At 37.3% G+C, this 26,077-nt stretch overlaps 1 protein-coding gene across 1 annotated transcript in view; it reads right to left on the reverse strand.

Annotated features, from left to right (window-relative positions):
• Positions 1–357: 357 nt before the first annotated feature.
• MYOZ2 (myozenin 2) overlaps positions 358–26,077 on the reverse strand; it is a 31,346-nt gene continuing 5,626 nt past the window's right edge. Inside the window, exons 3-6 of the mRNA XM_037509523.2 lie at positions 20,951–21,120; positions 14,419–14,548; positions 9,408–9,591; positions 358–782 (exon numbers count right to left, since the gene is read on the reverse strand). Coding sequence (XP_037365420.2) covers positions 548–782; positions 9,408–9,591; positions 14,419–14,548; positions 20,951–21,120 — 719 coding nt within the window. The 3' untranslated portion in view covers positions 358–547. The remainder of the gene's footprint in view (positions 783–9,407; positions 9,592–14,418; positions 14,549–20,950; positions 21,121–26,077) is intronic.

Raw genomic sequence — 26,077 nt, forward strand, 5'->3', positions numbered from 1 at the left:
CACACTCTGTAATGTTCCAAGAATGACTAATGAAAAGACTGCAGCCTGGCATTTTTTTTTTTCTTATTATGGTCACCAGAAAGGAAGAACCCAGCCCTTTTTCCCATTAATAATGTTTGTTCATCATCTTCCATAGCTTTCAACCAATAAATAAAAAGGTGGATGAGTCTAAATTGCATTGTATTTTGATTTCAGATTCCATTTGAAAAACCTATTCAGAAATACCTCATTGCAATGAAACAAAGGTGAAACCTTTTGCTGCCAGTCACTCTTCTGAATTTTCTCAATGAAAAGGCTGCATTGTTGAAACAAGGTGAGAACAACATTATGGATAAAGACAAACAAGTTAAAAGTTTGTTAAAACAAGATTTTGAATGGTTTATTCCTATTTCATCTAAAGTTAAAATAAAATGCCACAAAAGAAAAATTTCTGAATTGCTATTAAATTATTGCTACCGATGAGAGTTAAGTGGCTTTGCTAGGGAGTAAGAATACTGGACAGCAACATTTATGTTCAGAGGTTTTTGTGGCACATACAACTTTCTTTTCATAGGTCATCTGATTCTGGTACAGCGGTCTCCTCTGTGGATTCTGAAGTGATCACTATAGGAATATTCTCAGATGTCCATCCTTTTGGAGTCCTGTTAAAGGACCGTCTGCCAGAAAGTGGATTGGCAAAAGCCATAAATCTGGGATCTGTTGTAAGAAGTAACTCAAAATCTGGAACCTTGAATTTAACCATCTTTGATGCTTTTTCAAAACCTCCAAATGGGGTGGCAACTCTGTGGAAAGTGAAAAGAAAAAGAATACATGAGTTAGTTTTCTAACTTATTTGCCAGAAAATAGAAAACAATTTAATTTATGATTTATGGGCATGTTATGTTATATCCTTTTTTTAAAAAAGATTTATTTTTATTTATTTATGTATGCAAGAACTGGGGTGTAGGCCAGTGGTACGGGGGTGGGAGGGTAAGAGGATTCACCAGAGTGGGGAGTAGAACAGGCAGATCCACTGAAATATGCAGCTGAGGGGAACAGTGGAAAGACAGGAGAGGTCTGCTGCACCATGTGGGTCAGCTCCCTGGCCAGGGTTCGAACTCAGGCCGATAGCTTGATAGTGCTGAGACTTAATCCCTGAGCTACTAGGGAGGCCCTATGTTATATTCTCAGTATGATTTTCAGGTTTTTTTTTTTTTTTAAATCTTACCTCATTTACTCTTTTTTTTTTTTAAAGATTTATTTATTTATACAAGCACTGGGTACAGTCAGAAGCGCGGGAGGGTGAGAGAATTCACCAGAGCCAGAGCAGGGAACAGAGCAGACAGACTGAAGTACACTGCTGAGGGGAGCAGTGGGCGGCAGGAGAGGTCTGCGCGCCATGTGGGACCCTCCTCCGGTGGCCGGGGAGCTGCTGGGGATCTAACAAGCGCTGCAGAGGCTGCGGGCAGCTTCGCAACCCAGCTGCTCAACTGATGTGCCACTGGGAAGGCCCTGATTTTCAGTTTTTGACCTCTGATGCAAGCATTTCCATTTAAGACCCTACCTTTTGATAGAACAGATATTTGATAACAAATTGATATAAAGTCCCTTTGTATGTTCTCTTAGCTTTGGACTAATCTAATCTATTCATTGTATTCTGAGCTCATCGCAAATATCTCTTACCTTTGTGCCTTTGCTAAGAATGTCTTCCCTGCTTAAGATATCTCCTCCCTGCCTCCTCTCCACTTTGGTATATCCTGTGATCTTTCAGTTCTCTCTTTCCTCCAACTATGTTAGTCCTTCCTTAGCTAAATTCCTGTAGCATGAATTGGTTTATGTCTGACATTTGATGCTTACGATATGGTATTTGGTATTGCCTTCTTTTTTTTTTTGAAGATTTATTTATACAAGAACCAGGGTATAGGCCAGATGCGCGGGAGGGTGAGAGAATTCACCAGAGAAAGAACGGGGAACAGAACAGGCAGAATGAGGAAATACACTGCTGAGGGGAGCAGCGGGCGTGACAGGAGAGGTCTGCTTTGCCATGTGGGATTCTCGCCGGCAGGCTGGGATCGAACCCAGCACTGCAGAGGCTGCGGACAGCTTAACAGTGCAGCGCTCAACCGCCTGCACCACCAGGGAGGCCCTGTCTCTCTTTTTAAGAATGTTTTGTTTTGGGCCATCTAGGAGTTTAATCTTCAAACTCTTTGAAGGTTAAAAGTCTGTCATCTTTTTATCTTCACCTTAAAAACTTCTAAATCCTTCTATTTGTCACCTAAATAAAGTCTAATCCTTACCTTGGCATTCAATTCCTCACGTAACTTTCTAGCTTTGTTTGATTTAACCATTACATATTTCTTCATTCGTGTCAGGCACAGCTCTAAATGCTGGGGATGTAACAGTGAACAATGAACAGTGAACAACTCTTGTATTATAGTGAAGGAGACGTACTGTATTAATATATATATATAAGTATATAGGTAAATATCCAGCAAAGAGAGTGGCTACACAGAAAATTTAAATAGGGGGGAGGGTAATATGCATAACTAAATGAGTAGATAGTCCAGGAAGACTTCTCTGAAGAGGTGACATTTAAACAGTTATCTGAAGGTCAGAAGTTAGCCGTGGACAGTAGGATGGAAACACATTGTAGCTGACGCAAAGAATCTAAGCCAGAAATAACATCGGCATTTCAGGAAAACAAAGAAGTGCCATATTGCTAGAGGAGCTGATGCGGGGGATGGGGTGACAGAGAGGACAGAGAGGAGGGTGTGGCGTTTGGGCCAAGTCAGGAATGTGGATTTGGCTCTCAGTGGGAAGAGGACCCACTTAAGGTGTTCAGCTCGGGAGTGAGGACATAATTACAAAGACCACACTGGCTGCTATTCTGCCAACAGATTACAGGAGGACAAGACGGGAAGAGGGAACATACTGCCCAGGTCAAGTGAGAAATGATGGCATTTTGAATTTCAGATGTTTTCCATGAGGATGGAAAGATGTGGTTGGTTTCAGGATGTTTTAGGGGCGGAGTCAACAGGATTTGCTGATAAATTGATAAAAAATGGTGAGGGAAATGTAGACACCAATGACAACTTCTAGGTTTAGAGTTTTAGCAACTGGCTCATGGAAGACAGAGGAGAACAGGTTTGGTGTGTGCATGGAAAAAGGATTTCAACATCCCCGTGGAAAGGTCAAGCAGACGGGTTTTTCCTCTGCTGGCTTTCATGCACGCTTTGTTCCAGCAGCCTGGATGCCCTGCTGCCTCTTCTCCTCTATGCTCCCCGACTGAGTGCCTTTCCTCATACTCTCTCACCTCTGCTTGGAGTACTCTGGCCCTTATTACTATGTTTCAAAACCCCTTCTCAGTTAGATATTTAAGTTCTAATTTTTACACTTCCAAATGCCCTTTAAATTCTGAGTATGTTATTTAAGCAATACAATTCACTTTCTTGAAGCTTTCCCAGGTATTTTGCAGCCAGAAATAGGCTCCTTACTCCCCTGTTTTATGGTCTGTGTTTTTACCTCCCCCCCAACCCCACTTGCCATCTTACACTATGCCCTTTATGCCATTGGCATGTCTGCCTCGTTTCTTGCCACAATGTACTCTAAGGCAATTGGAATTCTCTCTGATACACTCTGTATCACCTTACAATATACTTTGTAAGGTGTTTGGACAATGTTTGGACAATGTAACTGAAAGTCTATATAGATTTTCCAAATGTGAAGATTATTTTAAAACCTGGAAGAGATCTACTTTTCTTCATAGCCTGATCACTCTGAAAACTTTCTTGACAATCCCAGTTTATGTGTGATAACAGTGAGGAAAATGGACCTCCCTGGTGGCGCAAGGGGTTAAGTACAGCACTGTGAAGTTCCCAGCAGTGTCTGAGGCACAAGTTCTATCCCTGGCCAGCCAGGAAGCTACCCACATGGCGCAGCAGACCTCTCCTGTCTCAACCGCTGCTCCCCTCAGCATTGTATTTCAGTCAATCCACCTGTTCTGTTCCCCACCCTGTCTCTACTGAATCTTCTCATCACCACTGGCCTGTACCCCAGTTCTTGTATGCATAAATAAATAAATCTTTTAAAAAAATAGTGAGGAAACTGGGAGTCTGGTTAGATAAGAAGAAAGTGATTGATGGATCTGGAAAAGTAGGTCCCTCTTACATGTGGGACTGAAGCATTATTAAGAAAGAATGAAGGCAAAGTACAGACCGTGTAATAGAGTGGGATGCTTTAAATTGAGATTCTGAAGATGACACAGGAATTAGTAGTGACAAACTTTAAGGCAAGAATGTGTGAGGTAGGATTGAAAAAACCATCCTTAACTGCAAAACAGTCAAGAACGTGAAAGGAGACAATTCAGCAGATCATTTACATAGTTATTGAAGGCCCAAAAAGTGGCTACAGGATTACTATTCAAGAGGAGAAACTGAGTCAGGTACTAAAAACTTCATGGAGAAGAATGTCCATAGAGTGAAGAGTTGAACTGTTCATGTCTCCTTGACCCTTGATTTTCTTGTATTCAGTATACTGCTTCCTTCTGAAAAGCACTATGCTTTAGTTTCTACTACATCTGTCCTCAGGATCACTCACTATCGTTTATTGTCCCAAATTACATGGGAGAAATGGGTAATAACAAATCTCTGTAACGTTGGCCTAATGTAGTACTTGGAGATTATTGTATCAGCATAGACATTCATATTTAGGGTCTAAAACTAGCAAGTTGGAGGTGAAAAAATAATCAGTTTGAAAAAGTACTTTAAGAACTTAGATTATCATGAAAATTATGATTATTAAACTTCATAAGGCATAGTAATGATGGAAGCTAACTAAGTTCCCTGAGTGGATTCCATGCACCAGACACTGTTTTAAATGCTCCTGAAACTCTGTTGGTGAAGGAATTACCATGGCCTCTAAGCACAGATGCTGGTTCAGTCTAGTGCAAGGTGCTGCTGGTCATCATTGTCTCATCAAATCCTCTCAACAACCTTATGATTTGGTTCAATTTATATTCCCACCAAATTGAAGAAACTGAGGTGCCTGTAGCATATACCCAGGCAGATTCTCATCACCAACACCTGAAACTTACATGCTGTCATAATGCACTGTTACTTCAATTTAAAAAAAAAAAGAGGGGCTTCCCTGGTGACGCAAGGGGTTAAGTGTCAGCACTGTGAAGCTATCTGCAGCCACTACAGCACGAGTTGAGTTCAATCACCAGCCAAGGAGGTGACCCACATGGCGCAGCAGACCTCTCCTGTTTCTCCCGCTGCTCCCCTCAGCAGTGTGTTTCAGTAGATCTTCCTGTTCTGCTCCCCACTCTGCCTCTGATGAATCCTCTCACCTTCCCCCTCTGTACCTCTGGCCTGCACCCCAGCTCTTGTATGCATAAATAAATAAATCAATCTTTTTTATAAAAAAAAAAGAGAGACAAACACAGAGATTAGTCAAGAGACTTGCCCAAAGTCACCCACCTAATAAGCTGTACAACCAGGATTTAACTCAGGTAGCCAAACTCACGGGATGACTGCATTTGTACTCACTACAGTGGACAACACGCCCATGAGATCATCTCAAAGAGTGTTGGGCCTCCTGAGATCATTTTCTAAGTGGAACAGTGTGTTTAAAATGTCAGCCCACTTGGATTGTGTCTAAATGACGCAAACCATTGTTGTCACAATAGAGTGAAGCAATGGCCTGTGTTTTGTATTTGATGAGTGAACTGAAGCGTCTTCATGACTGAAATTTGATTTAGCATGTAAGTAAAACATACTTGGATGACTCTGATATCCAAGACCACATTTCATCATTTTAGAAGCTTGCCCATTGTATACGAAGAGTTTGTTCATTTGTTGATTCACTCATATGCTACATCATTCATTCAAACTATACTTACAACAAACCTTGGCTACTATACATACATCAAGCATGGCTCTTCTAAGCATGGGGCCATGCAACTGCACAGACTGCTCATCCATTCCTGGGAGTTTAAGAATATTCTGTTACCCATTGGATACATGAGGTTAGAATTGAATATTTCCAGATTTAGGCTGAATTTGTTCAATTCAGTCAAAATTGCATTTGGTCAATTCAATTTAATCTTGTGCTTATTAATTCCAGAAATGAATTTTGCTCTTATTTATTTTTTCTGAATTAAATCAAAGAAGAAATGTTCCTCTGCCACTGAAATTCAGTATGTGGCTTTGGCATTCAGTGCATTGATTTTTCCCTTTCTACCCAGTTCTGTTTTGTTTTTCCCTCCCAGTTAGGGGGGGGGTCATTTTCTTCTCTTGTAAATGAAAACATTCCTTTCCTTTCCATCACCCACCTCCTACCTCCTACCACTGATCCAGTGAGAGGTTGCTGTTTGGAAAGCAGAGATTTCTTTTCTTTGGCACCATTGAGATTATATCCTGTTTGTTTGAATTTTTATTGCCCTCAGCACACAAAGTAAAGAAAATCCCTTAACACAGAGGCTAAGCATTCAAAGTGAGAGACTACTTGTAGGATGTTTAAGATCTCTGAAAATAGTTGCAAGCTTTAGTCAGTTAGTGAAGCAAAAATTTCCACTAAAAGTTTGGAATATTCTACTGAAAGATAACCATGAATCCATAATCCTTTAACATCAATTCTTCGAACATAGGTCAGACTTCAACTGATTTTTATACTTTGTAATCTATATAGTAAGTAGTAAGTCTGTTTCTCTCAGATTCACAGATAATAGGAGCTTTCTTGTTTATTTTGATTGATCAGTGATGGTATTCTATTTGCAAAAATTAATAGTGCTGGATATATAGTGCATCCATTATAAGGCAAAGAATTATGTAAAGTGGTTAAATAAAAATTAAAATAAGTTTTTCTACCAGGTAACTAATGTATGTAACATATTTAAAGGTACTTTTATATTTATAATATATTTAAAGGAGACTTTCATCCCAAGCTCCTCTGCTTTCAGGACATTTTTCTCTGGTCTTCCAAAATAATTACTTTTGCCCTCATGTTTCACTCTTCACTTGTTTGTGAGCTCTTTGAGAACAGGATCTACAGCAACCTTTGCATGTTTGAATTCCTTTATAGATGAGAGAATTTATATAGAGGTTAGTAATACACTCAAAATCTGCTTTTTGAAGCAGAACTAGAAACCTCCTTGCTCCTACTTTATTTTCTTGGTGTTTTACATGGGTATAATATACTATTATTTGAATATTAATTCAATGTATTTTTTAAAATTTTATTCATTTCTTTTTAAATTTAAATTTAAATTTTTTTTTACATAGAAGAACTGGGGTGTACACCAGAGGTTCAGGGAACAGGGGTGAGAGGATTCACCAGTGACAGAGCGGGGAGCAGAACAAGTGGATCTACCAAAATACACAGCTAAGGGAGCAGTGGGTGAGACAGGAGAGGTCTGCTGAGCCATATGTTGGTTAGCTCCCTGGCCAGGGATTGAACTCAGGCAGTAGTGGTGATAGCACTGAGGCCACCCCTAGGCCACAGAAACCTAAAATGAATGAATATAAAACTACAGTTATTATTAAACTATGGCATTTTGAAATTATGACTGAGAACTAATATTCACTCAGTCTTTATTACTGCTGAATGCCATTATACCACATCTTACCCTTATATGCTTTATTAGCAATATCTAGTAATTGTGTATCATAATGTGGGGCTACCAAATAAGATTATTTTATTCTTTGCAAGACTTTGGAAATAACTGGAAAATTGCTTAATTGCTTAATTGTCTCTCTGCGTCTCTTTCACACAAGTATACAAACACGCACTACATTTCCTAGTGGGAAAATTTGTGATCACTGATACAGTACTCACTTGGCATTTATACAATCTATAGGCATCTTTTTATAACCAACTCAATGTATGACCAGTTTGCTCAGAGAACTGGAAGCAAGCTTCTCAGCAGATGTGAGGTATTGAAGCTACAATATATAGAGAAGTCTTCTGACATCTCTAAAGTACTAATCTCAAAAACAGGCCTCAAGTATTCCATTATTTTCCATTTTCCCCTAAGGTTTTACTTTTTATAATTTTTAAAAAATATTTATTTATTTATGCATATAAGAGCTGGGTACAGGCCAGAGATGCGGGAGGGTGAGAAGATTCACCAGAGACAGAGTGGGGAGTATAACAGGCATTTTGACTGAAATACACAGCTAAGGGGAGCAGTGGGTGAGACAGGAGAGGTCTGCTGCGCCATGTGGGTTGCTCCCTGGCCAGGAATTGAACTCGTGCTGCAGAGGCTATGGATTGCCTCATGGTGTGGTCCTTAACCACTTGCGACACCAGGGAGGCCCCTACTTTTTATAATTTTCTACACTCTCATTAAAGAAAACATTATCTCATTGATTAGAATGGGCCTCCAGTAGCTTTTCCCTGCACTCCTCAATCCCTCCTTAAATTCTATGGTGCACATCCTTTATGGGATAGATGTAGCACTGATTTCATTAGGACTCCTTGTAATGCTAATAATATTAGCTGTGAGACTAGTAAATATATTACTGATAATAATAGTAGTCTGAATATTATTCATTCAGTAGTGTGTAGAAGCTAAAATTTTAAAGTGCAATTATTCCAAAAATACATAAACAGATCACTGTTTAAATAAAGCCTTGTGGCATTCTTTTGTAAGTCAAAGATTTACTCCTTAATTTATAAATTTTTAAATGAAGTGATTAAACAACTTATAGATTAGATCTGCTTTTTTTGTGGGTATGAAACATCATAGTGGAGATATTTTACTTTAACATGAATACCAAGTGATCAAAGAATGGATGAGGAGACCATTACAAGTATATCTAATATACCCATGGAAATTATAAAAGATGGATAACGGGGGAAGCATTTTCCAATATATTCATTATAATGCAGATAGTATTTGGTAATATCTTTTGTAGCATTAGTTTTGGCTGGTTCATGTGCTGGAGTCTTGGGCCATAAGTCCTTACATTACCTGTAACCTAGCTTAGAAGAATATTAAGTGGAATTTAGGATTGTAGTCTTTTTCATAGTACAGTTGTGAGTTATTTTTCTTTGTGTGTGTGTGAGTTATTTTTGAAATTCCTAAACAACATTGTCTTTTGAAGCCACATACAAACTAATATTGACCTTTGAATTAGAAATTATTATTAAAACAATACTTTTAAATGTGGGAGACAATGTTGCTGTTGTAATAGTGATAGTTCCTGAATCATTTCCTTCATTTTTATTTAAAAAACAACTAAGGGTTGGCATACCAGTGATATTGCAAAACGAGTTTTTGCCTAGGCTTAGAATATTTCGTAGATTGCTATCGAGGACCTTTACTGCAAGAAAATTTTTTTTTCTACGAGTTTTCAGTTCTCTATACCATGCATGATCTAAAACCATGGCCAACAGTGTAGTGGATGCCAGCAGGAAAATAGAATTACCTGTTAAAGCTCCTGTAATCAGGCAGTTCGGCCTTTCCTTCAGGCTGGAAAAGTTTAGGGTATAAAGCCTCTAAAAGCTCCGGATCATTGCTAATGGCCTGTTCCCAGGGCGACTGGTAGTACTTAGGGATAGCTGTGGTGTTGAATCTTTCAGGAGGAATTTCCTTCAGTGGTCCAGAATACCCTTTGGAAAAATAAAGCAAGAACAAGTAAACACAGAGTGTCTGAGTTTCTAACCTCACCGTACATTAGTCGGGTTTAATTTTTCAAGCACGCATAAAGATAATGAAGAACTCAGTGTTTCTATGATTTCTCAGAAAAGAGTAGTCTGAATGTGTCAGACATATTAAAACCCCTTCTAGAATATGGCATTTTAAAAAGAAAACCACTTTTCTGTATATTTAAAATTTTCAAATCACAGTGATAGCTTCCTTGATTATCTTAGTATACATTTGTATAGTGAAATTACTCAATTAATTTTTTTAAATTCTTCCACATGTTAATTTATATTATAGACACCACCATTAATTCATTAATTTAAAAATGTATGTTAAGTGTTTACTGTAGTCTAGACTGCGGGGAAATAGCACTGAGAACAAAATCTCCCTCTTCTCTGAACAGATATAGGTCTTGTCTATCTTTAATGAGTGTTCTGTGATTATTTAAGCTTCGAAACAGTGAAATAACTTGTCTTCACTGTCTTATTTACATCCCCATCTTATTGCCTGGCGCACCCAGCTTTTGTTTACTTAGCTCCCAAAGATTTCTCACCTAGCCTTTCAGCGTCTGGTCTCACTGCTCAATTTATTCTTCTCACATATGCTGGAAAGTTTCTGTAAGTGCCATTTAAAAAGCACACAAATAGCTGGCATAAACGATAAACCATTTTCCCATGTATCAAGTGACACTCTTCAGGTGCTCAAAGCCACAGCTGTTTCCTCTCCACTCCACTGCCCTGCGCTACTTTTCTCTTTCCTGCTATGTCAATCCTTTGCTCACTTGCTTGCTCCTACTTAAATTTAGATTTCCTTCATGTTCTTTCCCTCCTCTCAGATGCTTTCTATTTTCTTCTGTTAAACCACGCCCATTCTTTCATTACACCCACAACGTTGATCTCCTCCCAAAGCTCTGGATAATTCCACCTCTAGCAATTACTATTAGCAGTAATTTAAGTTTCTTTGGATCACCTCCAGCAGTTAATGGTCTGCTTTTCTCTGCTTGCCACTTAAACACTGGTGTTACTCAAAACTTTTTCTTACACTCCACATTCTGTCTAGAAAACCCATCTACATTCATGACTTTGACTATAACCTACATATTGATGATTCCAAGGTGTATGTGTGTGGGGGTGTGTGTGGGGGCATGTGTGGGAACATTTGTATGTGCACGTGTGTGCACGCAAGCGTGCATGCACGCAGTCCTCTGTGCAACCACCTACCATATTACCCAATATTCTTCTAGTGCCCATTCTATCCTGTTTACACCTCTATGTAGCTATTTTCTAATATATTCTGCAGCTTTTTCTGTATTTGTCATCTTAGCAGATATTATAGCTACATCTCAATTGCCCAAAATAGAACCATTATCCTAAATCCGACCTCTGCCCCCATCTCTAGAACAAATCATTAAGTATTACAGTCACACGTTTTAAGGATTTCTAAAACAGTGGGCTCTCCAATTGGACTTCTGAATCACTATGGGCATCTATTTAAAATCTTGTCTTCTTTCCGAAGATTTGGCATTATTCTCAGTACAAATCATACGCCAGTGATCTGTAAATGGAAAATTGGGAAACTTTGCTCTAGAAAATTTCCTCTTTCTCCTTTATTTCCATTGCTGCTGTCCTGGTTCAGGCCTTGACCTTCTCTTTCTGGGCTTTCACAGAAGCCTCCATCTAATCCTTCAGCTCTCAAACCCTTTTCCAGACATCCTCTATATTGCTGCTCAAGTGACCTTAGCTGGAAAACTTGATCCTGTCACTCACTTCCCTTTCTTAGGGTGTGAGAATGGCTCCCCGGGACAAAAATCTAAACTACTCAGTATGATGCACGTGCCCTCCACCTGCCCAGCTTCATCTGCTGCCATTGTTCTCTCATATTTCACCTCCATAGTTATGGGTCTGCTGGAAGTTTACTCTGTCCTCATATGCATCCTCATTGGTGCACTGTTCCCTGTGTCTGGAATGCCCTCCCTAATTCTTGCCCTGCCTTAACTTGAGATTGTCATTTCTGTCTCCCCCAGAAAAGCAGAGTTAATTTTCTTACTCTTTCCTCTGTACGTACAGGTGACCCCATTATCACAGCTACCACATTGTAAGTCCTAGTTCTTCCCTCAAGTTGATCAGAGGTCAACTACATAGAAACTTAAAATTTTTTAATTTTACATCTCTAAAAAATTCCTTGAAATCCTACTACACTAAAGAATTATTATTTTGTATATTTTCCCCAGCTTTTCTATACCCATAAACCTAATGACCAAATAAGTATCATTCTACTATACATGTAATTTTGCATTTTATCTTTAAGCTACTTTGAATGAAATACTTTTGAATGTTTCTCCACCACATTCATAATAATTTTAAGGTCTTTATGATAATTAAATTTAGGGACAATAATTGGTCTAATCTTTTCACATTTTTAAATATTCCTGGTTTTCCAATTTCCTTTTACAGAGTGAATTAACTAACAACATTTTTCTTTTTTTTGATTGATATGCTGAATTATTTGTTTAACCTCTTAGAAAAATGACAATTTTGCAATGCTTCATGTCAACATTTAATTTTGGTATTAAAATATGTTTTAATATAACTGATTCAAATTCAAAATGACTTCATTCCAAAAGTATTATGGCATATAATATTTATTCTTGATTCATATCTGAAAAAAGTTAGTTCATGATACTTAGTCTGTATTACATATTTTCTAACATTTAATAATTGGATATTTTAGCTTTAAATAACTATATGAATTGGTAGCTTAAATTTTCTCTTTACATATAAATATTTATATGTATGTGTGTTCTATATATTATTCACAGTAAATAAAATGCATATAAGCTATTAAATCATGTCTGCAGAGAGAAAGTGAGACAACAAATAAATATATTATGGGTATATGTTCTGTCTCCATATTTGTGAATTCCTGGAGCATAGAAGTAAAATTTTCTGTTCTTTTGCAACTACACAGTTATAATGATGATCATATAATCAAGTTTCTAACTTAGTGATGAGAGTATTAAATTGAACCAACATAAAGCTTTCTATATGTCTTCTCTTTCCTATTTTAAAGAACTAAAGCACTAAATATTATAAAGCAAGAGGTTTCAGTATAGTTTTTGTAGGTAAGAGAATGTTTATGCATTCTATTATGTATAAGAATACAAAAGTGGATATGGAAAGGACTAAATTTACCTGAGGTCTTTATGACATGTTAGGGACTATACACACATTATTACCCTAAGTCCTCACAATGAGCCTGTGCAGTGAGGCTTATTTTTCTTATTTTACTGATTGAAGAAACTGAGACTTCAAGATATTAATTTTCTTTCCTCCAAACAGCAGTAAAGTGGAAAGGGATAGAAAGAGCCAGAAGGTGGAATCCAGGTCTACGTGATTCTAAAGCTTGTTTTCCTGTTATGTGCTTAATGCTATATATATAGAATCTGTTAGTTGTTTTTCTGCCAATAAAAAAAAGCTATTTGAAAGCTATTTGACAAATTTATTACAATGCTTCACTTCAGAATAATTCTATGCATTCTAATTGTGTACTTGGCCTTCTGTGTTATTTTATTATGTCTATCAATATTTTTTCCTCATGTTCAGTAAGAATATCTTAATAAACCTAAGCTTATAAGTGACTGACCTTCAATTTTTTTTTTTAAGATTTATTAATTTATTTATACAAGTACTGGGTACAGTCAGAAGCGTGGGAGGGTGAGAGAATTCACCAGAGCCAGAGCGGGGAACAGAACAGGCAGAGTGATGAAATTCACTGCTGAGGGGAGCAGCGGGCATGGCAGGAGAGGTCTGTCGTGCCATGTGGGACCCTTGCCGGTGGCCGGGGTGGAACCGGCACTGCAGAGGCTGCGGGCAACTTCGCAGCCCAGTGCTCAACTGCTGGGCCACCAGGGGAGGCCCCCTTCAATTTATTTTTAAGTAAAATTTAATATTATGTAGTTACATTAGTTATTGATTTTCAAAAAAACTATTACTCTTTGGAAAGAATTCTGAAAGTGTTTTTGCCAAACTTTCTGTTTATTTTAGAAAATATAGTAGGTAGTGCTAATTTCAAGATAAACGCATTAGGAATAAGAAAACACTTTATACATTACTTGAGGAAATACTTAAAATATTTGCTACAAGTTATTTTGAAAAGATATTGTCTAAATAGCTCAGATTATTTTTCTGATTTAATATTTCAAAATCTGACAGTATTTCTGAATAACATATACTGACTTGGATAAGGAGTTGTTTCTCTTTTAAGGTAGTAAACAGATATACGATCTTAAGTGGTTGCATTTAAAGTCCTTTAAAGAAGCAGAGAATAATGAAAGCAATCTCCACAAGGTCACTTCATGTAAGGCTTGTCAAAATAAATTTGACACCAGACCTGGATTTAACCCATGAACAGTCAATACGGATTTAAATAAGGCCTTTTATAATAGCAGTTAGATGGAGTTATTGTGAAATTAAGGAAGACAATACATATCATAGCTTTCATAAATTGTACAGCCCAATACAAATAGAATTTAAATATATTTACTAGACTTAACTTTTAATATAATAGATAATCACCAGCAAATACAACAGACCATCTGAAAGAACATAAGACAGCTACAAATGTTTTATATGCTCCTTTAGTGTAAATCTTTATATTTATCCTGAACTTAACCACAAAATAGATAGGGAAGGAGAAAAGCTGTAATATTTAAACCCCATTTACTAAAGGATCCAAATAACTTGAGTCATGACGTGCACAACAATCTTATTGTTTCTTTGTCAGGAGTAAGTTACCTGGTGCAATGTTGTCTGGATTCGGGGGAGTTCGTGGATCTGGGGTGTTGGGAGGAGTGAACGGGGCTTGCTGTGAACCACCTTCCAAGTTGTGTCCATCCAGTTTCCCATTCTGCATAGTAATATTGTGCTGTATTTGATCAAAAGCAAACTGCTGTCAGCTCAGTTAGGCACACTAAAAGGAGATATGTGCAACACTCCTTTTACACTTAGAATTAAATCATAATCCCACTTCATTGTTTTGTAGAGCCTCAGGCATTTTCAGTAATATGGTTGAGCCAGTGAATGAGAAATGCTAGTGATATCAATCAAAGATTTGTTTTGTGCTGACAACCCACTCGATAATAACGAAGAGTCATATGTTTGCCAGGCATTGTCTTGGGCTTGTACCCATCATTTAATTTACTACTCACAACATCCCTATAAGGGGAAATCTACATAATTTCGAGGTATTTACACATCTAATATTATAGAGCATTTTGGCCAAATATTGGCTTAGTAATCCTTACATTATTATTTGATTTAGAGTTGGGATTTACTAAAATTCTTTACTATCTCTTGTTTTAAAATTAGATGTAAAATTTGAACACCATCATGTGTAGCAAAAAATTAAAACTTTAAGATACATAAAGCTGGGCCTCCCCGGTGGTGCAGCAGGTTGAGCGCAGCACTGTGAAGCTGTCCGCAGCCTCTGAAGCACTGGTTCGATTCCTGGCCAGCCAGGGAGATACCCACATGGCACAGCAGACCTCTCCTGTCTCGCCCGCTGCTCCCCTCAGCAGTGTGTTACAGTTCGTCTGCCTGTTCTGTTCCCCGCTCTGTCTCTGGTGAATTCTCTCACCCTCCTGCACTTCTGGCATGTACCCCAGTTCTTGTATAAATAAATAAATCTTTAAAAAAAAGATACATAAACCTGTACATTTTGGGATATCTAGAAAATAAAACGCTTCAAAGAAATGCTTTTAAATTTTAGTGAATTTTGTTGTATTATTATCATTTAGGATTTATTCTGTGATAATAATATGACATTTTAAGAACAGTTAGTTTGCACTTAAACAGAGGGAAATAGACATTGTTATAGTTATGTCCTTAGAAGTATGGTTAAGCTTTATCTCTGTAATATTGCATTCCTTAAATTATAGATGGAAACACATCCATTTTAAAAAGAAACCAATCTGTTTAAGAAGTGCATAAAGTCAAATTGCCTTTTAGAAAATATTTTTAATCCTTCATTCATTTCTATATTTACTTATAAGATGCTATGGCAAAGCACAATTTTACATTTTAATACTTGTTTAAACCCTTTACGGAAATGTGAGGATCAAAGTATTTGTCTTAAAATACAAATATTTGTTAATTACAGATTACAAATAAAGTACCTCACCTGATAAAATTAGGGAAGAAATAAAGCTTATTCCTGTTTTTAGGTTCACCAAACCCCAGCCACTCTCAAGGTGCCTTTTACATTCTCCCTATTCTCTGTAGCACCAGGAGCAGAGTGGCTGTGGAAATACGTAGGGCATATGTTAGCAACAGTGAGCTGGTTTGTGGAAAGATGAAGAAATGAAAAGAACTTTTATTTGGTGAGTAGCAATTCTTGATTACTGGACTTAGCAGTTTGCCTTTTAGTCAATAGGCCTATATAATGGAATATTACTCAGCGATCAAGAAGACAAACTCATGCTATTAGTGCATCATGGATGGAGCTGGAAGGAATTATGCTAGCTGAAATTAGTCAGAAGGAAAAAGACAAATACAGCATGATCTCACTTATATCTGGAATATAGAGAAACCAAACAAAAGGTGAAGAAAAACTCAAAACTAGAAGCTGACCATAGAACTGAGGCTTTCAGCAAAGGATGGGTGAGGAGTGGTAGAACAGGGGAGGATAAACACAAGGGAATATGGTGATGGCTCATGAGTGATATGGTAGTGGTAGAACTATGGAGAATACAACTATGTAAGGAAAAATAAATCAATTAAAATATAAAAGAAACAATTTTGAAAAAGTGGGGTAATGCTGTACTCAGAAATATTAGTATTCAGCATTTTGAAATTAGCTGTTAGCTTGAGTGTTTGACTCAATTGCCTACAGTAGTATCTTTTTTCACTTCTGATCCTATGCCATCTCTTAAAAATATGGAAGTTCTTTGCTAATTTTAATTATAAATTAAAAGCCAGTTGAGATAAATATCAGACATTTAGATGGATCACACATAAGGAGTTCCTTTTTCTAAGTTCCTGAAATGTGTCCATGAAATGAATGTCACCTAAACTTACAATCCAGTCTACCTACATTAATAAGAATCATAGTACTGACATTGTGCATAGACTTTTTCTTGGGGATTAATGATGAGCAGGAAAATCAACTCTTTCTAGCTAGACCTTAATTATCAGGAGACACCCAGTAACTCTATTATTGTTAAGTATACAAGCAAAGCTTCATAATGGTTGGGTAGTGAGTTGTTTTAGTTATGACATGAACCTTAAATTATAGAGTTCCATTATGAATGATTTTCTTCAGGAAAAGTTGGGAAGACAAATCAAAATGTGTTTCTTTTTATTGCAGTTAAGCTGGTCCTCAACAGAATAAAACCAATGCAGTAACTTAAAGGTTAACCAAAAAACAAATTATGAAAACATGGATAATGTATATAATTTCTGTTAAAACACCAATATAAATAAAAAGATTTTAAAAATCTGTTCTGTGATTTATGACAAATACATAGAAATTATATTTTGAACAAAATACAGAAGCCCTTTATATTTATTTTGGTTTTATTTTTCTATACTTTTTATAGTATACTGTCCTTTTCCCCAGTATTATTTAACATTTCTAGGGATTTCAAAAAAGTCCATAGTTATGAAATGCCTGTATTTTCTGACCTGTAAAACATGGATTGTTGCTTAATATCTTTTGTTAGTAATTTATAGAAAAAATTTTAATGATCATGAGTCACTCTTGTATTTTATTTTCTCTCGATTGCTTATTTTCTTCATCCATTTCCATTTTGACTTTTTTGCATAACAAGTTGATAGCTTATGATCTAGGGCTTCAAAATTGGCTTGTGTAGCATACAAGTATATTTCCACTTGTTTTTAAAAATACAGCTTTCTTGTTATTGCTTATATCATGGAAGGTTTATGTGGTTTGAATTTGCCAGTTTCTCATCAGAATAAGCCCAGAGCTGAAATTATTATTATTTCTTAAATGAGAGTAAATACTTGAACAAATGGTATCTAATAATGTCTTTTTTTTTTAAAGTTTTTTTTTCTTTCTTTTATAGAGGCACGTTTTATTTATTTATTTATTTGTTTGTTTGTTTTGTTTATACATGCACTGGGTACAGTCAGAAGCGCGGGAGGGTGAGAGAATTCACCAGAGCCAGAGCGGGGAGCAGAGCAGGCAGAAGGACCGAAGTACACTGCTGAGGGGAGCAGCGGGCGGCAGGAGAGGTCTGCGCGCCATGTGGGACCCTCCTCCGGTGGCCGGGGAGCAGCCAGGGATCGAACCGGCGCTGCAGAGGCTGCGGGCAGCTTCGCAACCCAGCGCTCAACCGCTGCGCCACCGGGGAGGCCCTAATAATGTCTTAAATGGTATAATAAAACAAGAAATATATAAGTTAAATAATTATTTTGACAATATAGCTCAAAGGAAGGCAGTAAAAGTAAATGCTCATGTCAGAAAATGCCGTGAATAAATTAGATTAATGTCATAAAAATCAAATAAAGATGATTCAAGAATTAGGTTATAAGTAAATAGTTCTTCCAATATTATCTTATCTCCATCCCTAGACAATGACTATATTTATTTATCTTTGAGCTGCCAGCATAGTATCTAAAACATAGCAGGCATTTGATAAATATTTGCCAAAAGTATAAATACATGAATAGAAATAGAACTGAAGCTAATGTTATTTTTTTTGAATTCCTGTTATGTTAACAATGCTTCTTTCAAGTTGCACTCTAGTGCCTTGATCAAGCAAATAGATCATCACATCGTGTGGCTCACTTTATTCCTCAATGATGTATAGTACAGGTTATTTTTAGAATGAACATCAGAGAATCCAAATAATTAAAGCCAGAAAGCACCTTTGAGAATATCTGAGTCCATCACCTTATTTTATAATTGAGAAATCAGGTCCAGAAAGGCAAAGAAAGTTTTAAATAAACTCCGAATCACCCGACTTGCAGATGAGCCAGGACCAAGACTTTGTCTCCCAGTTCCCAGGCCAGAGATTTCTTTAATTACATCAAGAGAAGAATGGGTGCCAAGAACTCTAGAATTCTGAGAACTGGGTTGTAGGAGTCTTTATTATGGTGTTGCTTAAGTCAAATCAGTTTACTTCCTTGAATACTACTTTCCTCATTTCTAAGGAAGGGGGAGTACATTTCATCTGACTTTAGAGTATGTTATGTAACTCAATGACCTGTGACTACATTGCATTCAGTTTTCTGGTTTATGGCCTTGACTTATTTATCAGCATTTATTTTATTTATTTCAATATACCTGTTTGCACTATTTTATTTATTTTGAGCCCAATTTTCTAGGAACACAGAAAAATGATCAATACTTTCTTATACCTGTTATGTATAACCAGAACATGTTACCACAGGCATGTAAGATCACTGTCAATAATTTGAAATACTAGTGATGAGAAAATATGTTCCCTTAAGGACAGTTTTAATCTCATTGTCTCTTCTTCCAGAACTGCAGTTAAGACATTATTGTTAGAGGTGTAAACACAAGCTGTGAAAACAGGCATTATCCATTTATTCAGATGTCTAGACTTGTAGATGACTTTTCAAGGAACTTCTTTAAGCATCTTGTTTTATATTATCCCACAAAACTGCGTCACTGCGGTTATAACTGAAAGAATATGATTATATAATCAGACTCTATTAGATAGGGTTAATATTATTTTAGGCTCATACTGTATTAGTTGAGAATATTTTTTGATAAGATGACACTGGGCATAATTACAGAGTTAAATTACATTTATCCATGACTTCAACTGAAAACTCATCTTTCAAAAATGTAAATATTTTAGTTGACTAAGCTTTGATGTCTAACTAAATTCATAATTAGTTGACTGAACTAGATTCTATCCATGGATGTTGAAGGATGCGCATTATTGTGAGGGAACAAAGATTTAATTTAAGATGTTCTCTCAACACTTACATTAACCAAAAACATAACAAGTGAAATAGAAATTTGGGTAATGAATAAAAGTTTAGTGCTTGTGGGGGTAGATGTTAGTTCTACAAGGTGTCTTAGTAATTATATTAAAAGACAGCGATGAAATCAGTCTGTTTGCTGTAAATATTCAAACATTTGCTGCCTATTCAAAACCTATTAGTGATGGCAGCTGGTAAATTTTCAGGTTTAAATTCATAAGTAAGGGCCTCCCCGGTGGCGCAGCGGTTGAGCGCTGGGTTGCGAAGCTGCCTGCGGACTTTGCGGCGCCGGTTCGATCCCTGGCTGCTCCCCGGCCACTGGAGGAGGGTCCCACATGGCGCGCAGACCTCTCCTGCCGCCCGCTGCTCCCCTCAGCAGTGTACTTCGATCCTTCTGCCTGCTCTGCTCCCCGCTCTGGCTTTGGTGAATTCTCTCACCCTCCCGCGCTTCTGACTGTACCCAATGCATGTACAAAACAAACAAATGAATACATAAATAAATAAATAAAAATACATGCCTCTCTTAAAAAAAAAAATAAATTCATAAGTAAACGTGCAGACTCTTCATGGCTATAGGAAGAAACCCTCAGTAAATAAAACATATTTTCTGTTGTCTCTGCCATTTCTTCAAATGTACACAGTGCACTATTTCCTCTTGATTCCTTATGTCTTGTAATTAATTTTTAGGACCATTTCCCCAGCACTAGTTGCTTTTCTACTATGAATTTCCTCTACAATCTCTCTAAATGACAGTTTAAATGAATATACCATTATTCAACATGTAAACATAATTAAATTAACTAGTTTGTTTATTAACTTTCAGTTGAGGAAGGCTTTTGTTCAGAGAGTTCTGTCCACAATGGTTTTGCTATAGTAGTTCTAGACTTCCCTGCCCAATGTGGAGTAAATGCTTTGAGAGGAGATGAAATATGTCTATACTTCCCAGGCACACTTCAGCACCAGGATGTTTTCCACCAGTGAAATGTGTACACTTTGTGGGGTGCTATGGGTTTTGGAATTATTTGCATCCCGAACACCATGGAACTTGTGATAACACCATGGAAACTTTTAGTACCACCATCCTCCACTCCCTCTCCCTCCTCTTAGCTGAACAGACCAGTTCTTCAATGTCAAATCTATGAGCTTACAAAGTCCCCATTGAACTAAAAAGATACTCATATCAAACACAATACTCCCTTTGTTTATACACCTAAACTATTCATTGTCATGGAAAAAATGTTCTAACAGAATCAACAGAAAGCAAATATGTAGAATACTTGTTTCGAAATTTTAGGAATATATACAGATTTAGCAGTACTGCCATTGAGATACCACACCATCACCTTATACTTACATTAATTTGTGTTTTAGATTCATACTGGAAATTTTCAAATGTGTACTTGTCAGATCTTCTCTGCCGCATCTTAAATAGTCTGGCACCACGGTTACCAAGGTGGGATAATTCTTCCAACATGATGTCTCTGGGGACGCTGATTTTTTTGCCCAGGTCCATGCCATCTAAATCTGCAAAACAATATCGTTGTGCATGAAATCACCAAGGTAAACATTTTTAAAAATGCTTTTGCTAAATTCCATAAGTTATTGCCTGTTAGATGCTAGTGTGGTGATGAAGATATAGGGTCTTTATTCATACAGCCTTCGGTTAAAACCTGCTCTACTGCTTTCCTGTACAGTCATAGATATGTTACTTATTCTTTCCCTCAATTTCAATTTCCTTGATCCTAAAGTAGGGCTAATAGTAATAAAGACTACCACATAGGGTTAATATGAGGATTTCACTGAATGCTTCATATACAGCATTACCAGGGTACATGAAAAAGAATGAATGGAAGTTGGTTGTCAATACTAATAGTAATAGTGGAAGTTAGTTATTCTGTATTCAGTGAGTTTGCAGACAATGCTAATTTCAAGTTGCCTTAGTAAGCTCTGTTTGCTCTCCCATATTTTATGTATTCTATGAGCTGTACCTGATGGCAGCATGCCTATCCTTTTACCCAAACCACCCTATTTTCCTATCTGTCAAAATACGATTTGTTCTTTATCTGGCACCATGGAGTCCAGGACAAAGTAGGCAGGTGATGTTCTGCTCCCCACTCGGTCTCTAGTGAATCCTCTCACCCCCTGTACCTCTGGCCTACACTCCAGTTCTTGCATAAATAAATCAATAAATAAAATCTTTAAAACAAACCAAAAAATCAAAGTAGGCAGGTGAGTACTGAATGAACAAATCCTGCCGATCCAGTTTAAGTGTCATTTCTGTGAATCTCTCCTCTAGTATCCCTTCTCAAGACTCTCCATGCCTCTCTGCATTCCCACAGCATTCTATCAACATTACTTAATTCCATGTTACTTATTTTATGATTTGCATTTTATTTATCTTTTAGTATTTGTGCCTCCCATGCCACAAATATGACATGTTCAGTAATGAGTGCTGCTTTCTATCTCTAGTATTGAAGAACATTTCTAAAATCCTTTACAGATGAAATCTTTTACTTGCCCTGAGGAATAAATTTTTGTGTAACCCACACCATTCTTTTGCCACTATGGACTGCTATTAGATTTATAGGAAGAAAAATTGGACCATTAGTAAAATAATTATTCTAGATTAATTGGGGCAACAGTCCTTGATTTGACAAATTGACCCTAGTGATTAGAATTTGGGAAGCATTTAGGGTACAACAGCAGAATTACTTATTAAATTTTATTTCCACTTTGCTTTAAAAAATTAATTTGTTTGCATATTTTCATGTTGAATGGAGAGGAGCGCCACTGATTCTAAAACTTATAACATCAGTAGTTCTGCTTCTAGGAAGAGAGAGTAGGTATGCTTTTAACTATACATCTACCAAGTACTACTAAAAATCCTTGACATTACGTATAAAACAAGCACAAGTAGCCTCTGAAAGGTGGAGAGAAGACCAGTTTGGGACCTCTAAACCCAAGGAATAACATGGTGGTAAATTCTCTGGGTTTTCCATAAGCCTCATTTACCCAAAGATGGACCAACAACCCAGAAAAACCAACAGGTGCCAACATAAAATTCCAACCAAAGACTGTTCTCACTAGTCAACAGACCAACACATGTACTATATAAGCTTCTGTAATTGGCTTTTTTAACTCTGTAATTCTCTGGAGATTTACCAATGTACTGTGTTTCAATAACTTGTCCCTTTTGACATAAATGGATCCGTTTTTGGACCATTTACCCACTGAAGTACCTCTAAATTGCCTCTGATAATTCCATTGAGTAGATAGTGATTGATAGGAGTCTCTTGACTGTATCAGTATCAACAGTCTGGTTGTGATACTGTACTATAGGTTTGCAAGATGTTACCACACTGGTTCATCAAATGTAACAAGTATACCACCCTAATACAAGATGTTAATACTAGGGGAAACTGTGTCAGGGAGAGGAAGGGGTATATGGAAAAAATTCATACTTTCGGCTCCATTTATCTGAGAAATAAAGTTTATTAATTTTCTAAAATTGCAACTTAAAAACTTCATAGCTTTTTGTAATGCAATGTAGGCGAGATTTGTCTGACTCTCTAGTGTGCAAAAACCCCAAAATTGCTGTGTGTTACAGTTCCCCTGGGATGGCAAAAAATAACCAATGAAAGAGGAATTGGAACACTCTGTACAGAGCAGAATAGAGGAGGATTTGCTTGTCAGCTCTGCTGAGCTCTACAGGGAATATTCACCTTTGTCTATTGTGTGTTTGCCATCTCTGTTATGTGTGCTTGGACAGGAAAGGAGATCTGGGCTATTTCTCAGTGTCTATGAATCTATCCCTCAATATACCAGAGAGTACGATCATGGTGTGGTGGGGCTATTCAGTGTTTTGATGCTGGAATCAAAATAGTGAGTTCCTTTTAGATCACAAAGGATGGAAGAGATATAGTAATGTGTATACTAATACAAATGGAGAGTTCTTCTGTAAATTCTTCTTAAAATAATTCCATTGGCAATGAGAGAATGAGAAAATAAATTATTAACATTGAAAACCAAATGTTTGTCCTTTAATGAAATATACAATCTCTGCAATGTAATTATATGTTACTAATAAAGTTTTTAAATTGTTTTCCCTGAAAAAGCATCCTAGTGGGAAAATTTGAAGAAATAATAAAAGGTCCCCAAATATGCAACCAATAGAAAATGCAGAGGTGAAAGGTTTTTGCAGGACTGGGATCTTTGTCCTTACACTAAAAACTACATAGTTTTTCTACAAGGAAACTAATTCAGGGATGCAACTTTCCCTCCATCCTGCGGTGGCCGGGGAGCAGCCGGGGATCGAACTGGTGCTGCAGAGGCCGCGGCCAACTTCGCAACCCTGCACTCAACCGCTGTGCCACCGGGGAGGCCCTGAACATGCGTATTATTAAACTTGAGTCAACTTAATAGAGAAATCACAGGAAAAAAACAAAGCAATATCTACATGGTAGAAATGCAACGTAACCTTATACCATTGTGTACCTCTTCCCAACCCAGAATCCAGTGCATCCCTCGTGGTAGCTTGAAAGTGGGCATAGTGAGAGTGTTTATTTCTCAGAGACTGGCCAGCTCTACATACCAAAGCATTTCTCCCACAGAGAACCAGTTGTTAAGTATCTACTAGCACACTACTGCCTATGGGAATATATTAAGTCAACGCATTTTCTACAAGCAGACAACAAAAGACATAACTAAAATTCTCGAGATTTTCTTCCATTTCTTTACAATAGCTAATTTCTGCTATAACTGGAGAAGGAGTTTTCAGCCGTTTATGGCCTTGGAGCCTACTGACTATACGGGCACTCCCATTACTTAAACTTTCATGAAGAACTCTGTCAACAAGCACATAGAGTCCAGTTCAGCTGTTCCCTGCCCTTTATTCTGTTCAGGGTCTCACAGTGTATTTATCCTGAATGCCTGATAAATGATATAACTTATTCAGAATACACGTCCTTGCTCTGACGGATTAGAACCTTGTCTTTACAGCATTAGATCATCTATTGAAAATAATGTTGCCAGACATACTTTCCTACTGAAGTCATTGCTAGTGATGCAGCGTTTTCCATCGATTTTTAAAATATTTTATAGAAATGAATTGCATTTTGCTACTATTCCTGGGAAATCGATTATTTTTGAATAATTAAATACCTAGTTAGGAAAAGATACAGATATATAACTTTGGGGTCTTAAGCGTCATCAAATTAATTTCCACAACCCCCCCATTTGTAATCTCCTAGAAATATTAAACGATTGGTACCAGTATTCTTTCTCAGTAGTGATCTCAAATGTACCATATTCTGCAGTTAACATTTAAAATCTTACACCAAAAAGTTCAAAGATTTTGATCTTTCAGTATCTTTTCCTTTTACTTCTTATACCTAGGAGCCACAGTTACTATGATTATTATAAACCAGATGGAAAATTGCTTTCTGTTGGGAGAACACCAGTGACCTTTGAAAGTGTCACTAGTCCACTTTCACACCTTGCTTCAGTGTGTAATCTTATGAGCACACACAGGATGTAAATTCCTCGGAAAGGAAACATTCTCTTTTTGACACTGACTATGGATTAGCACTGAGAAACTTAGCAGACTTATATGTGAACAGGAAGTGTTGTATTTTTAGTCAAAAACTTTGAACGTGCCAGAGTTAAATAATTAGATAGAGACTCTAATTTTGCATCAGTGGGTACCTTTATCAACCGTTTCACCAAGGCCCTCCGGCAGCTGCAATGCTGGTGGAGGGGAGGACCCTGCCTCTGATTCACTGTATGAGCATGGCTGCAGTCAACAGATTTTCTCTGGCACAGGGCTCTCTTCTGTTTCCAGATAATTGGCCTATGTAGATCATATGATAGCCTATAAACATGCATTATTGCATGAAGCAAAATCCATATATACATATTACATGGACAACCATAGCCCAGACTATGCTTTTTTTTTTTTTTTTGAAAGATTTATTTATTCATGCATACAAGAACCAGGGTACAGACCAGATGTGTGGAGGGGTGAGAGGATTCACCAGAGACAGTGGGGAACAGAACTGACCAAAATACACTGCTGAGGGGAGCAGCGGGCGAGACAGGAGAGGTCTACTGCACCATGTAGATATCTCCCCAGCTGGCTGGGATGAAACCCACACTGCAGAGGCCGTAGATAGCTTCATAGCACTGTGTTCAACCAGGCCACCAGGGAGGCCCTCAGACTATGCTTTTGAATACTTATTGATACTATTGATAAAAATAGTATTCATACAAATATTGTTGATAAAAATGTTTTAATACATTTCTGTACATTTATATGATGCTTTTGAAACACATCTGGGGGGGCTCCCTCATGGCACAGGGGTTAAAGACACAGCTCTATCAAGCTATCACCAGTCACTGCAGCATGAGTTCGATCCCTGGTCGCCAGGGAGCAACCCACATGGTGCAGCAGACCTCTCCTGTCTCAGCTGCTGTTCCCCTCAGC

The sequence above is a fragment of the Talpa occidentalis genome, unplaced genomic scaffold, assembly GCF_014898055.3.
Source record: "Talpa occidentalis isolate TD23 unplaced genomic scaffold, MPIMG_talOcc4v2.1 talOcc4.13, whole genome shotgun sequence".
NCBI lineage: Eukaryota > Metazoa > Chordata > Mammalia > Eulipotyphla > Talpidae > Talpa > Talpa occidentalis.